This window comes from Bactrocera latifrons, unplaced genomic scaffold (assembly GCF_001853355.1).
Source record: "Bactrocera latifrons isolate USDA-ARS-PBARC rearing strain unplaced genomic scaffold, ASM185335v1 scaffold_46, whole genome shotgun sequence".
In the NCBI taxonomy this organism is placed as follows: Eukaryota; Metazoa; Arthropoda; class Insecta; order Diptera; family Tephritidae; genus Bactrocera; species Bactrocera latifrons.
This window is the reverse complement of record NW_017537112.1, coordinates 117,923-133,927: the sequence shown is the minus strand read 5'-3', so window position 1 is coordinate 133,927 and position 16,005 is coordinate 117,923. Positions and strand designations below refer to the sequence as shown.

The following is a 16,005-nucleotide window of genomic DNA, read 5'->3' as shown; positions in this document are numbered from 1 at the left end:
ACTAATCGTGCTTTCACTTTTCTTAGGCAAAATGATCATTCAAAATGGAACTCCTCACTAGAAAGTGCACTTTTAAAGCGTTCGTTTAAACTTATCCGCTGCAACAAGTTCTCTATTCTCTCAGTTGACTTTCGAGGACGACTTGTATCCATTTTACGCTCTAAAACATCACTATTTTTTAATTTTATTTTTTTTTATAAGACGAACAATAGTTGAATGGCTACAACCAATACCAGCTGTTATTTGCCGAGAATATCACTTTTCTTCATTTTTTTGCCAAAATGCGAATTTTTTCGTCACGCGTTAATTTCTTCCGATAACTTGGCATTTTACGCAACTTTTCAAGTACAGAATCAAAACACGACTGCAACTGAAGAGTATTCAAATCAATTTCATAAAAAATAACTCATTCCACAGTACTAGAGCTGGTATTATCTTTTCAAATTTGGAGTGGTGCAGTTTTAGTGACCGCAAAAGTACATATTTAAATATTGCAAAATTACAATACTATACAAAATTCATTCTTAGGCTTTTAATCGATTCATGGCTATCTGGTTTTTTGGGTTTCGGTATGGGAAAAAGGCATAGGAACCAAATCTAACTAGAAGCGATGACCTCTATATACGCTTCATTGTGATACAAACATTTTATGAATGTCGTATCCTTTTCAAAATTCATCATATTAGTGCCCATACATATGTTGGAGACCTGATTCATATGTGTTGAATCTACAAGTGATTGGCTATTCGATATTAACGACCTACTACTTTAGTATTTTACATATGTATATGTTTTATAGATTTTCCGATATTATCAATACTTGGAAGTTTTCTATAATCTCAGGAGGTCATGGTTCAAACTTCAAGGGGTCGGTGCATTTAAAGACTAAAAAGTCCACTCTTTGATTTTTTCGAGTCGTTAACGAACGACTTGCAAGCACACACTAATTGACAGATGGTGATTAAAAATTACACGAACAAAAAAAAATGATTTTACCAATCTAGGAAAACAATTTTATCGATCCTGGAGTCTAATTATTTTCGACCTTTTAGTTTTTTTTATAGAGAACATATTATATTTTTAGGGATATATCTCAATGCACTTAAAAAGAAAAGTAATATTAATGCAGCTTGCTGTCAGAATTACACCAAATCGTTTCGATTTGCTCCAACTACGCTCCAGTAACTAGTAGTTCATTTCAAAACACTCACTATTTAAACTTTTAATATAGAGCAAATATATTTATAATATATACATATGTATACGTAAGTACCGTAACCGTTAAGCGATGCCTTTAATACTGATGACGAGCAGATATTTAAATAGTAATATTATCAACCCCACACTGGATAAATGGGACGTCGATAGAAACCACCGCCATATCCTCCTCCGTAGCCACCATATCCGCCATAGCCGCCATAACCGTGATAGCCACCATAACCCCAGCGCCCGCCGTAACCATAGCCGCCATAACCTAATCCATGACCATATAGACCACCACCACCACCAATCACACCTGGATAGTAGCCAAACCCAAAGGTTTCCGAACCCTTCAAATCGGCATCTGCCTCAGCAGACGCCACGGCAAGAGCACCGGCGTTGTCACCACTGGACTGCTATTTTAAAGAATTTTTATTTTTAGGAAAAAAGTTATGTGCTTAATATAAATGTATGGAAACACAACGTACCGCATCTGCGCTTGCCAGCGCGGTAGCCTTGGCAGCTTGAGGATACCCACTAACGCTTTTATATTGGCCGACAAGCAACAGGATGCCAACAATTAAAAGATACTGTATGCGAAAATTAAAAAAATTTATTAGACATCTTGTTATTGTTGATACATTGAAGTGTTCGTTTACCTTTCCGCTGTTAATCCCCATATTTTAACTAAGTGTTTACTCTATAAATTGCCACCAAATTCATAAATTAATTAACGCCTTTCAAACGTTGAACTTTCTGGGGCGGTAACGTTCAGAATTCGTTAAGAAGTGGTTTGTTTACTCCTAAATTGCAATCGGAACTGATTTGGGTGCACCAGTTGACGCATCTTTTATAGCGAAACCGCATGAAAAGCTGGCTTTTAGATTTTATGATATTTTATTTCTCATTCGTGTGCAAATATGGAAAGCATAGATGTATGTAAGTACATAAAAAGGTATGTAAATATGTATTCATGTTCTAAATGTGTTAAATGTATCTAGGCTTACATATGTACATATGTATGTAAACGTATGTCCACTTGTGTCGCATCGGGGGATTTTTGTAAGCAATAGGCATTTTATACTCATCGCAAAAAGAATCTGACAACTATTCAAGACTTTTAATGGTTCTTGCAGAGATGATCTTCAGACTTCATATCTATGGATTGATAAAGTTATTATTGCTTTACCGCCACTGATTGCTCTTGCTCATCGCACAGAGTATAGGACAAGGTTGCAGTGCACCATATACATATATATGTATGTTCATAACAGACATGTATAGATTAATATATTCTGTTGTAGAAAACCGAAATACATGTGTGTATATATACATATGTACGTAAACATAAATGTCATGTTAATGTTAAATTATGGGTCCTTATAATGCTAACATCGTTCGCATTACAGTTACTTCCACAATATTGGAACATATTGGATTTCCAATCTTGCACTAGTACAAAGACGAGGAAATGCTACTTCTAATATTCCTGACCGTTAAAGCAGTAATTACTTCTTAAGAAATCCGTTCTCCCGACAGAAACATTCCTTGAACGAATCCGAACTATTTATCCGGCGAAGGACTTAAGTTGTCTAAAATTGTGTTGACAGCCTCAAATTATTTGGCGAATTAACACTTACAGTTGTCGTTCAAAACAGGCTTAGATCACCGAAATAAAAGCGCTTGTCCGAAGAAATCCGAAAAAAAAAACAAATTATCTCAAAATTTACGTTTTCCCATTGACAAAGGTTATAAAAAAATAACGTTTTGACAGCACTCTCGATTCGAAGAGATCATCATACATTAATATTAACCATGGAAACAGTTGTGTGGGAGGGAAAGTTCTAGGACCTTTCCCCTTTCCATACACAGTGGAAATAAAAATATAGTCGCGGTCTGTTGTTATTGTTGTGGTAACGGTTATCTAGTCCCCGTTAGGATAGTAAGGATTAAATGTCATCGAGGTCATCCAACGGTAGGATCATAGGAATAGGGGTGTCGGATGCGTAGGGTTAGCAGGGCATCCTCATGCGAGGATATTGAACTCTCGGCTTATGTACATATATTAAAATTCCTTGCAAGAAGTTGATTTTTTTCTGTCAGTATAAAATGACAGGTATATGCTATAGTGATCCGATCTGAAAAATTTCTTCGAAAAATGCACCGTTGTCTTAGATCATATCAAATTTCTTGAAGGAATACCATCAAATGAAAAACTTTCCATACAAGCACTTGTTTCCGATAGTTCAGTTTCTTCAGCTATATATTATATACATACATATATATATATATGGACAAAATATACATATATTTTGATATATATATATAAATAATACCTAAACTTATTTAATGTATCCCAACACACACTGCTGGGTTACGTATATGACACACGCAAATATATATATGTACATATTTTTTCTGGTTTGTTGTCGTCTGGTTTTCGTCTCCGGATTTATTCATATTTGTTGTTGCAATGCTGAGTGTGTCAAATCGTCGACCAATACAACCGCTGCCCTTGCACCAAAGCAATATGCTAAATCGATTGTGCGGTGTTTTGAAAAACGATGCTCGATTTGCGTTTCATTGCTGACAGATTCACCAAAATGGTGGCAACACAGTTGAAAGCAATAGCGCTTAGTGGTGGTGCATTTTGGTGTGCTTACTTTTGTTGTTTTTGCATAGGTTGGCTGTTGTTTGGCAACAGTTGATAAAAAAGGAAAAAGCAAACGAAAGTTGATTGAAGCAAATCGTGAATTTTGGTATCAATGGTGGCTGCAGAATTTCCGCAAGTGATTTAAAACACACTTCAATTAACAAAGAATAACTAGATCACTTAAATAGCTTAAGAGATATAAAATGAAATCAAAGCGTAACAAAACTGAACCACAATTCGAAGAAAATGGTGACTCTGAAGCCGCAGACTGTAACGAAACCGGTGAAAATTGGGAGTTACAATCGCCTCAAGCGCAAACCCGGTGGACGCCAGAATGTACACGAGTTATGTTGCAACTGCGTTTTGAAAGGCAATTAGAGTTCCAACAACGTATTAGACAGAAAAAGGAACTGTGGTCTGAGATTGCCACTGAAATGAGACGACAAGGTTTGTGCGACTTTTCATTAACTGCGGAAGTCTGTGATTTGAAATATCGAAATATGCTGCAAACTTATAAGAAGAATAGATTAAAGGAAGATAGTGGTATGCAGTCTTTAATAGCGTGGGAGTATTATGATATTTTCAAGGAGGCATTAACGGCTTCTGATGACTTGGATGCATACCAAGAGGGGCAGGAGCGTGTGGTGCCATCATTGTTTTGTGAATCAGTATGTGAGGTAACTAACGAAGACGAGATATGGTCGGAAGTAAACGAGACAGATTCCAAATTGACACTTGGCGATTCAGCAGTTAAAACAAATGCTTTAGAAAATGGAGTAGATGATGCTAAAGCTATAACAAATGTAAGTAATTTAAAGAAATAAATCGCATTTTTTTAAATTATTTTTGTTTTTAGACTAATACTACAGCTGCCAATAGCAGAAAAAGGAGCAGAAGGTCTATGATGAAATCTGAAGCGGTCAGTCCATCGCCAACAAGACAACTGGATACAATATCAACTAACGAGTCAAAAACAGCTATTCAACGTCAAAATTCAAAACCAGAAGCTGTTGCGCCCGCCAACCCAAGTGATGAAATGGTTAAATAATTACTTCTTTTAAATTGTGATTTTATACGAAATAACCTATTGTATTTTAGCATCCACCTCACGCCAATGTTAAGCCGGATACATCTTTTCGTCCGCAACGCAAGCGTGTATGCTCGTCTATTGGTGTTCCACCAATTTGTGTAAATGCAGAAGCTACAAGGACGGATATAGAACCTCATAGCCAGGTTTCAATAAATGCCATACAAAATGATCCCATCATATCGTCTACTTCTGCCGCAACAATGCCCATTCCAAATATAATACATGGACCACCTCTGCAACCGCAAACACCACAACCGCCACAATCTGCCGTCCCACCACTTGTTAATCAAACACCCATTACCATTGTTCATCCAAATCAATTGCAAGCCGTACCGATTGGCTTAGCACCTTCTGAAATGCGCGAGTGTCAAGTGTTTGGTGAAAGTATTGGTTTACAATTGGCCAACGTTAGAGAACCGCATATAAGAGCGATGCTGCAACTAAAAATACAAGAACTTCTTTATTTAGCGAAAACTGGCAAACTTGTGGAAACAACTCGCTTTTGATATGTGGATTGAAAAAGGTTGACCGGGGCCTATAACGAGTGTATATGTTCGATTTTTATTGCATATAAAAAAGATATACGAAATTAAAAGTAATTTAAAAAGTAAATATATGTTTATTGTCGACAACGAAATGTTAGAATTTCTGTCTTTAAGGGCTTAAAACAACAGACACTACCTACAAACAAATAAATTTCAATATTTTCATTTGCGCCCAATATAAACTACCGCTGAGTATTCCCTGAAGTGGAAGTTCTTATAATACATTCATATATTTTTAGAAGTAGTAGTAGTAACGTTTTTTTTTAGGTTAAGTTAGAGGTCGGTCCTAACCGTGTTCGCACTTGGGCAGCTTAGACCATTGGTTTGTTGTAGTACCTAACTTTTCGGCCAAATGTGATAAATTGTTAATGCTCGGACATTTAGTTTTTTTTATAGAATATATATAAGTGTATATGCATAATCTGGCATCACTGATTTTTTGACGTTTTCTCATAGCACAATATTTTGATTGTGGTGAATTGGCGATTCGTGTTTATGTCGGAATTTAGTTAGTTGAATTTGTGTCAGTTGATGAGAAATCGAGTTTGCCAGTTTAGCAGTTCACCAGTCTACCGGAATTCGTCGTCAGATTAGTGAGTTTAGTTTTTATTCGTAATCAGTCGGAAATCGGCAGTCGGGAGTTTTCTTCATTCGTTCTTGTTGGATTTTCTTCTTTCCCCTTAAAATTTTTTTTAAAAGTTCTCAATTCTTTCAAAATAGAAATTTTACACAGATGAAATTTATACACCAACTTTACAACAAAGCGATTTGAATTTATTTTGGATACACGGGAAACTTTGTGCGCGTTTTCGTTTGTGATAAAGAAAAATTGAAATTGAAAGAATCCAAAGTGAATCCTAAAGAAAAGTGAGTGAATGTGAAACACTGAGCGGCAATTTTTTTTTGTATTTCATATAAATTTTTTGAGATATTCTCTGCATCAAGCGTCAAGCGCAAAGTGTTGACGTGATTTGTGCTGTTATGGGTCATTTTTGTGTTGTCAGTGTAAAAATGCTAACAAATTAAAAATGTAATTATAACAAAATGACTACATCCAAATAGTACAATAAATAAATGCCTAAAGGATTGCTAACTAAAACACCGGAGTGGTGAAAAATACTTTGTGGCAGTTTCAATATATGTATGTTTTATTTTTCACTTTTACGCAAAGCACTCACGGTATGTATGTGTGTCTGCTGTGCTTCTTGTCGCTTAACTTGTGTGCGTGCGGAATTCGCACATTTTCTGTGCCATGAGTACGTTAGAGTAAACGAAGCAACTAGCATGTTGGTTATTTTTTTTGCTATGGTGGGTGCTTGCTCACACACCGCACAGTATCCGCAAGATAAACGCGAGAGTGTGTTATCTGAGTCCAACACCCAAAAAAGGGAATAAAAATGTTGCTGCCTCTGTCGATTGTTACTGCACTGCTTCCCGCAAGCTGTTTGCAACACATAAGTCTATATTTTTACTTGGGAGCGCCGTAAGCGTTGAGAGAATGCAATATTTTTGTTTGTTTTGTTAAGTTTTTGCTGTCGATGCATTCTAATTCATAAATATACATTGTTTTGTTTAGAAATAGCAGCCGCAAAATTACACAAAACATATTTTAACTTGAATATGCAAAACGTAACAGAATATTGTTTCTCATTTTATAGATACGTACATGCACATATATATTTACACACGCACATACACTTGTACATTGTAATAGGCCTAATGTGCAACAAGTCGAAAGCCATTCTACACAAGAACATTTGTGCGTGCATTGTTTTTATAGAGACTAAAAAAGGGCGAAAACCGGCGAATGTTAATTTCTTACGTTAAGAATTCAAGTGTACTAAAGACAAAAGACAAATATATTTAAGCCACAAGTAAAGGGAAAACTGAAATTATATAATTAACAATTGCTGTACGGTTACTTAAAACTTGCTTGCACAATAAAAAATTATAATAACAAAAATATACGAACGTCATCTAGTAAAGAGTTCATAAGAAAAAATATTTAATATTAAAAAAAAGAAGGAAAAAGTTAACTTCAGTTGCAAGGAAGATATAATACGGTTTCGATTAGATTATATTAAAAATATGTAATTGAGAATTTCCCCGTGACCTAAGGTCCTATTGTGCCCTCTACTGTGACTCACTTAGCCCCAGCATAGAAATTGCAATATACTGCTTGGTGCTATTGGAAATATGAATCATAAGGCCGTTATCCTGCGCCTACCATTTACACATAAAAAAGTTTCTGTACAAGAACTTGACTTTAAACATTCTGTTTAAATGACAGCTATTTCCAAATGCTCATATGAATGTATGTTTTACAGTGATCCGATCTGAAAAATTTGTTGGGAGATTGTGGTGTTACCTTGGACAATGAAGATATCTTAAATGAAATAGTTGCCATACAAGGACTTGTATTTGATCTTTAAGCTTGTATAACAGCTTATGCTATAGCCGTCCGATATTGGTAGTTCAGCTTCTTGAGGAGAAGAGGACGTGTTCAAAATTTCAGATCGATATCACAAAGAACAGAGTGGCTTGTACATATACATACAAACGGACAAGTGGAAGACAAACGAAATTCACCATACTGATCGTAACAAATTTAATTTCAATTTTATGCACATCATTTAAATATTAGCTCTAAGCGTAGGGACTTTTGCATCGAATTACTCGAACTGACTCATCGTGATAATGGCAAAACTACGTTTGTTCACATAAAAAATTGTGCGCCAACGGGTAAACGAACCGTCTACCATATGAGATGGGGCACCACACATCTCTCCACACGCACTACCCGACTAATTATTGCACAGCTAGCAATGTATAATACATTAATGTACTTAGATAAGTATGTTTTTATATACACTCGTACGTTTGTAGATACATATGTATGTATGTATGTGCCAGCGAACAGTAGCCGGCATGCAAATATAGCAAATAATAACTGCTAAAGTCATTAAGAAATCATAAATGTGTAGCAAAAAAGGAAAATAATAACAGCAACAGCAACAACAAAAATCATGTAAAGCAAAGGTTAACATCAAATGGCTAAGCAAGTGTGAAAACAAATCGACAACGTGACCTCCAACTGTGTGAAAGAGTGCGGCAAGAAATCGAGGTGAGGTGAGTGGCGCTGTTTTGTTAGAGCGCTGGAGCGCTTGCGCGCAAACGTGTGTTCACGTCCAAAGTCGTCTGCATCATATGGCTGTCGAGACTGTGTATGAATGTAATGTTTGTATGTTTGCTGGCTGTGGTTAGTGCCCCCACGCACAGCACCAAAGAACGACATACTGCGGCCGACTGCCTATCTATATATGGCATAAGTAGGAAAGCCGGACAAACGAAAAATAAAGTAAATTTTGTAACGTATTTGCAGACTAATAAAAATGCTATATGTTTACCTGTTATTAAATTCAAAATTCTGCACTTTGTAGGTAGTTACCCAAATAAAATTGTACGCACTTTCGTACATATTTTTGTATGAAATTACTTTTCATTAGACGAAAGTATTGAGATTTACACAAATACATCTATTACTATGTATAAATCTAATTAACATAATTAACATTGATTAGCAAGGCATATGTATGTACAATATTTATGTAGTTTCATAATGTACTCTAGAATATTGGAACTTTACAAATGATCTTATAATAAAACTTCCATTTACAATTTGAAAGCCGTTTAAAAATTAGAAATTCAGTTATATCCATAACTTGAACATATATACACACATACCGAAAAGAATATATTTTAATATATAAAACGGCAAATTGAGCAAAACCAAAAAGAAATCAACAAAAAGTACTCGACTTGGTTTAAAATTAGAAATAGAGTTCCACTTTCACTTGTCGCACAACAAGCAAGGCACACACGCTGGCATGCATAGCCTAGTCACCAAAGCGGACGCAGGCATATTTCGAAAACTCAAAATGAAACCACAAGCAGCAACATCGCCAAAGTGGTATTATCAAAAATGTGATTTAGCAACGCAATGCTTCAACGCCTTGAGCAACTTGTCAACTTGCGGCAATGCAATCGACCATCAGCTAGTGAGGCAGGGAGGCAGTCAGTCAGTCATTCACATATGTATGTACAGCTGCGAGCAGTGAAACAGTAATGGGTGTTAGAGCTTTACATATCTGTGAGTTATGGTAAATTCCAAACAATTTTAACATCCATTGAAATGCAAAAGTGGATCATATTTTCCAGGCTATGTTATTACTAAAAATATTTAGATTTGAATATGTACAAGATATGTTTATTTACAATGATGTTCAGTTCATTCCGAATCTCCATAGCTGACATTCTTACAACTTTTGGTGTAAAATTTTCGGAAAGAATCCATATTGCGCCCCTTTTTTCGTCTTTTTTTTTTTATAAATAATTGCATTGTGAGTCGTTGTGGCTTAACACCCTACAATTCTTTCCACTCCCTTGTAGGATTTACCGTTGTTTATGACAGATTGAATACATTCTCGTTTTTCGGCACTGCAGTGCTCCCCGCGGCCGAAAAAAAAGTGCAGTCATATTTTTTTTTTGCTTTTTTCATTGAATAATTAATAAAAGATCTGGAAACTTACTTTTTGTTTGATAAAATTAAATTTTTTTATTAAAAATTATCTGTTTGCAATCATCTCATCGTTCACTACTATTCTATTGCTCGCTCATAAAAACAGATATCCCAATAAAATTGGCTTTAAAGTGTAACGGTAAGTAATTCACACTTATTGTTGTATATAACAGGACGGTTATACTTCAGAGAATATATGTAACTAAAATAATGATCGACGGCAATATCATAAAAGAAACAAAATTTAAAGCAAAACTCTTTTGGCCAATAGGCACTACCATTTCAATGCTCGCAACTATATATAGCTAACAAACAGCAGCGTGTAAAAACAACTACAAAATAGATAAAGGCATGAGTGTAAAGATAGCTGCCGTGCCGAGTTGGACAGCGGCAGACATTTAACTAACAGGCGGACTGGCAGACAAACAGAGAGACAGAAAGAATATGTATGCAGCTATTTAGTGTAGCAAAGTGTCTCAGAGACAAACAGGCAGACACTTGGCACTTTTGTCACTAGATGCAACAATAATTTGAAAAAGCTTTATAAATGCAGTAATTATTAGCACATTGGAGCTGGTGAATGTGCAACACACATGCAAAAAAATTGTAATAATTTATAGCAATAGTAAAAAGAGCAAAATTAAGTACTCATATATATATATATATACATATGTATACATATATGTACGTGTGTGCATATGTAAATGTTTGTGTGTGATATGGATTCGAAGCGAATGCGTCATCATCCTTATTGCCTGCCACAGGGCCCCGTACACAGCAGCTGCATTAGCAACACCAGCAGTGCTAGTCAGCGCGAGCATGGAGACTCATTGCAAGTGATTGTGTCGTCTTTATCAGCGCATTGGCATTGCTCATCATTGCAATGTACACTTTTGTTGTGCTGCCTTAGTCGTCTCCATGTCTTCGATTGCATTTTGACTATTGTATCGCAAACTTTACATATACAAATGCATATGTGTATGTGTACATTTATATATATGTATTTGTATATATGTACATACATATATATGTGCGTATGATTGATCTTAGATATTGTCTATGTCTCCTGCAGTAGCGTGTTGATTTGCGATCTTCTATAATAGTCACAATTATCATTATTTTCGTAGATATTTTGATATACATAATTAAATAAATTTCAATTAACACAAGAAAGAACACTTTGTTTTTGGAAAGCTATAATATTCTTCGCACGTGCAGTTCTTATAGAAAAATAAAAGGATAGTTATCTATCTTGATGTTGATCGGTTGTCCATACAAGGACTTGATTTAGGTCGGTCAGCTTGTATGGCCGCTATATTCTATGGTGGACCGTTGAATTGGAAAATAAGCCAATTTTTTTCAAGATATATCATAAAATAAAAAATTTGCCCTACAAGGACGAGATTTTGATCAGCTTGTGTGGCAACTATACGCTATAATGGTTGTTGCTGTTGTAGGGACAGAGAGCATTCCTGAACTAAATTCGAGGCATAGCACCGAGATGACAGTCCTTGGCCGGAAAAGAATCCGGGTCCGTTTCTGTTACTTAGACCCGACTTTCATGAGAACGGATGTTATAGTAGGCCGGTATCGAAGGTTCCGACAAATGAGAAGCTTCTTGAGAAAAAAAGCAGTTTGAGATATCAAAACCTGAGGGACTAGTTCGCGTATATACATACATGCGGACAGGCGAACAAGACTAAGTCGACTGACCTCATAACTTTTATTAGTTATATGCAGTGAATCCTCTACTTGCGGACACCTCCAATAAACGCAAACAAATTCAGGATCCACGTTTTATGCAAGATTTTCAAAAACAATTCCACTCTTACCAACCAGACGTGCGGAGATTTGTGTTCAATACGAAAGACACAAGCAATAGTCTTTTTCTATGAAAAAGCTTTTTATAAAGTCCGCAAACTGCTTATAGACCGGTATAAACTAGACCCTCCTTTTGATACATATTATAAACATTTGTTTGATATCTTTGAGGGTGTATTGGTAATGCTACCGAGTTGACTCTTCTTGGCAGGATGGATATAAATTTGGCCCAACTACCTTTAAGTAGCTCCAACTGCTGTGGCAATTCTGTTAATAGGCGTTTTAACGTTTCCGGAATTAATCTGGATTTTATATGACCATCGATCTAACCTTGCTCCGTTCCCACTACAGTCCGATCTAAGTAACCGGGACGAAGCCGGACTTTTATACTGCCAAGGACTGTCAACCCGTTATAATTCCTCGAAATTACTTCAGGATTATTTTCTGCCGTTACAAAGACAATAATATCTGACTTTGTTTGGTTCCATAGGTAATAGGTAGTAATTGCGGCAGCAATCTCTGCAATTGGTCATAAATTTGAGTGACTTAGCGTTTACTACTGGCACTTTCGTTATACATATGTATTATATAATGCATACTATGTATTAATATTTGAGTATAATTTAATCAAGTACACACATATATAAATATGTAGATATGATAAAGTTATCATTTATATTAGTTGTTATTTTTGTATAAATACTGTTTTAATTGCTATTGTTTGTGCATTAAATTTTATCACTTTGCTTTCTATATTTTCGCAAAAAAAAAAAACATTTCATCGGCTGATGACATCATCACATGAATTGTGTTTTAATAATTTATTTATTTCATCGGTTTGATTATACTTATTGTTTTAATATAAATTTCTCAACACAAATCTGATAAGCAATCGATAGCCAAATTTGTACCTAACGTTTATGGCATGGATATGACTGCGATTGCCGATTGTGAGCGGCGAAATTTTAAGAGGAAAGACTTTGTTAAATGTCCCCAAGAGTTGCAGGTCGCTACAGTGTATACAAAATGTCCAAAAAATAAGGTGACATTTGAATTTAAACTGCGCGCGTCGAAGGATTTGGAGAATATTTTTTTTTTAGGTTGGTACTACTGTCAGTCACATTTATGTCAAATGTCATGTCAAAATATTCATTAGTGTTTGAGATACGTGTCGTTTTGTGAGCTGCTAAAAGTCAGTTTTTCGTTTTTTGCGATGTCGAAATTTGTTGAGCAAAGAATTTGCATTAAATGATCATTTCGCAAAAAACTCAACCCATATCGGGACACCGTTTTCATACGATATTCAAGCCGCAGCGAAGACGGAACTGAAGGCCATCCCGGAAAGTGACTACAACCAGTGTTTCGAAGATTGGAAAATCCGTTGGCATAATGTACTACATCTAGTGGGGATTCCTTTGAAGGGGATGAATTTGATTTGGAAGAATGAATAAAGAATTTTCAAAAGAAATACAATGTCACTTTATTTTTTGGGCAGGTTACACCTTTTTTTTTAGGTATGTTACACCTTTCTTAACTACATTTCGATGCGTAAAACTATTAGTTGTCATACAGAACATATAGCTCAGTCCACTTAGTCTTGTTTCAAAGTAATAAATTTGTCGCAACCATTTGTACCATCATCGAAACACTCTTCATAAAAACTTATTAGGAAGGCCTTCTGATCTTTCAGCGAATTTTGTTTTATCTCTTCGATTGACTAAAAACTGATTCTATTACGATTATTGACTTGTTTGCATGTCAAACTCCTAAATCCGTGTCTCATCGGCAGTTACAATACTATCCATGAATGTGGAATCTTGTCTGACGATTTTCAAGCACCATATCTTTCACTCTTTTAATATTTTCAGCACAATTAAGGACAGCCCTACGAACTTTGGAAAATAATAATTTTATTTTTTTTTTGAAATATCATTTACCCGATGAATTTAATTACAATTTCCGGGTGCTTTTTTGGTTTTAATTTCCTTTAATATACGGACGTACATTTAGTTAATTTTTGTGTTAACAAAAACCAACTTCATGCAGATCTTTATCTAGTATCTAGTTCTTTTCATTTAATGACGTATTTTCAACACATTTATTTCTTTGAATAATGTTATCAATAATATCCATTATTTTTACTATGATAAGAAAAGTTAAATAATTGCAGGTGTAGTTTGCAGTAAGTGAGTGTATATGTTAGTCCATTAATTTGCAATTAGATTAATAAAGTATTATTCTATAATTTCTTTTTCTTAATATACATACATTATTATATTATGTACATTGTTTTATTAATTCATGGAAAAATTGAAAGTCAACGAGTTTGTGCCAATACATTGACTTGCTACTTGTTGCAGAAATGCACTTTATGCAATGAACCACTTTTATTTCAATCACATCGTGCTTTAGTACATTTGAAATGATAATACTGTTAGTTTATAAGTAGCTTTCGATGTACAGCGAGCGTATTTTGTTAACATTTCTCTCGACCAATCGACACGAGGCTTTTTTTGAGCAATTACAAATTGTGTGGTGTCCAACGTGAACACATTTTTTTACAATCAGTAATCAACAACCTCGATTGAATTCACCATACCATAGATAAACACTGACCCTTGATGGAGCTTCATCACCAAAAACTAAATTTTCATCGATACACTGTTGCCAAATTAATCCACGTCGATAGTAGTAAAAAAAATCGTACGAAAATGTTCGCGATTTAATTAAATTTTTTGGTCGAGAAGAATATTTTAAGTTACTGTAAACCACACAAATAGCGGTCGTATATCAAAAATTTATGAGTAAAGGTAACCACAAAAATGTCAAACTTTAAGATAAAATTGTCATTTTGCAGACTGCAACACTAGTGTTGCCAAATCCCGAAATATAAAAAGGAACCTACGTACCATTGGTTCATTTATACAGGGTGTATTTAATTCATCTCGCTTTTTGTAACACCCAGAATGAAATATCGATATGATATATGAGTAGAGTGACGAGCTGCGTCGATACGTATGTACATATGTATGTATCTCCGCAAGTTTCGTACCGTTCACAATCAAGGTACACATTTTTTTTATACCCTTCTATGCTATAAGAAATCTGTGCAGAGTATGACAGCTTCGGTTTAACCGAAGTTACCATTTTTTCTTGTCTTACTTTGGTTTTTTTTTTGCTATTTTTCCATTGCTGCTACCGAATGCTTGTGATGTGTCATCAGCAGCGAAAATATGCGGCAACGGTAGAGGCAAATGTGGTTTCTTATCGCGTTGCAGACATCAGTGAAATATTTTTACACAATTAAACCAACTACTTACGGCGGTACGCTCCCTCACATATTGTGTGCATATTTTACAAGACGCTCACATTTTATGAGCAAGTACACTTGCCGCTAACACTTGTACTGTCGCTATATTCTCCAAACGTGTATGGCATATTGTGTTGCAATTATGCAAGAAATTCTTTCGTAGTCACTCCGCAAGGCATTCGTACTGTTTTTATTAAAAAATAGTAATAATAGATACAAAATTTTCAAAATCAGATTAGTCATTTAAAATTTGAAGCTGGTGCTGTCAGTTGATTCTGATGAATATCGATTAATATGCTGCTAAGCTCCCATCTCATTCGCTGAGAGTCAATAACAACTTTGTAATTAATTACACTCTACAACGAAATAATTTGCTAAATGTGTGAAAATTGCAATCGCAATTAAACTTGAAATATTTTCACGTTGCAGCATAACGCTTGCCACGCTTTAGCAATGCTGTCATCCACGTTGGCTTTTGCGATGTCTGCTGTGTGTCCGCCTTGTTTTGGTATGCAATGGAGCGTTATTAAATGGCTATTGCGCGTGCAAATACAGAATTTATGATGCGCGTATTTTTATTTATGATTTCATAGACAAATTAAGAGCAAATTGACAATATCAACGAGTGCAGTGAATGCATAGAATGCAACGGGCAGTGTGAGGTGCAAGAAAAACACACATTTTTTCGATTTTACTAAAAACTAGTAAGTTACATGTTTACAATTAGTTTTTACTATTAATATTCATTACGTTATTGTATAAGTTAACACAACATTTTATGAACTTCTACATAAATTCCATTCCCAC

The 16,005-nt window shown here is 35.2% G+C and overlaps 2 protein-coding genes across 3 annotated transcripts in view; one reads left to right on the top strand and one right to left on the bottom strand.

The window, feature by feature from the left end:
- Nucleotides 1-1,213: 1,213 nt before the first annotated feature.
- On the bottom strand, nt 1,214-2,033 carry LOC108973124 (acanthoscurrin-1-like). Of its 2 annotated transcripts, none has more exons than XM_018940153.1 (3): nt 1,860-2,033; nt 1,689-1,790; nt 1,214-1,616 (listed from the first exon to the last, which is right to left on the bottom strand). In XM_018940153.1, the coding sequence occupies exons 1-3, from the start codon at nt 1,878-1,880 to the stop codon at nt 1,335-1,337; spliced, it is 405 nt and encodes a 134-aa protein (XP_018795698.1). In that variant the 5' UTR covers nt 1,881-2,033; the 3' UTR covers nt 1,214-1,334. The 2 variants fall into 2 exon arrangements, with proteins under 2 accessions (XP_018795698.1, XP_018795700.1); XM_018940155.1 differs by having other exon boundaries at nt 1,214-1,613.
- Nucleotides 2,034-3,685: 1,652 nt separating this feature from the next.
- The window catches only part of LOC108973148, an 18,731-nt gene continuing 6,411 nt past the window's right edge, over nt 3,686-16,005 (top strand). The window contains exons 1-3 of the mRNA XM_018940205.1: nt 3,686-4,656; nt 4,710-4,892; nt 4,952-6,355. Coding sequence (XP_018795750.1) covers nt 4,057-4,656; nt 4,710-4,892; nt 4,952-5,449 — 1,281 coding nt within the window. The 5' untranslated portion in view covers nt 3,686-4,056 and the 3' untranslated portion in view covers nt 5,450-6,355. The remainder of the gene's footprint in view (nt 4,657-4,709; nt 4,893-4,951; nt 6,356-16,005) is intronic.

Bases quoted from the DNA above. Each gene is read 5' to 3' on its own strand.
- LOC108973124 (XM_018940153.1), bottom strand. From the start codon at position 1,880: ATGGGGATTAACAGCGGAAAG. The intron at 1,791-1,859 runs GTAAACGAACAC...TTTCGCATACAG, and splicing joins TGGGGATTAACAGCGGAAAG to TATCTTTTAATTGTTGGCAT. The intron at 1,617-1,688 runs GTACGTTGTGTT...TCTTTAAAATAG, and splicing joins CGCTGGCAAGCGCAGATGCG to CAGTCCAGTGGTGACAACGC.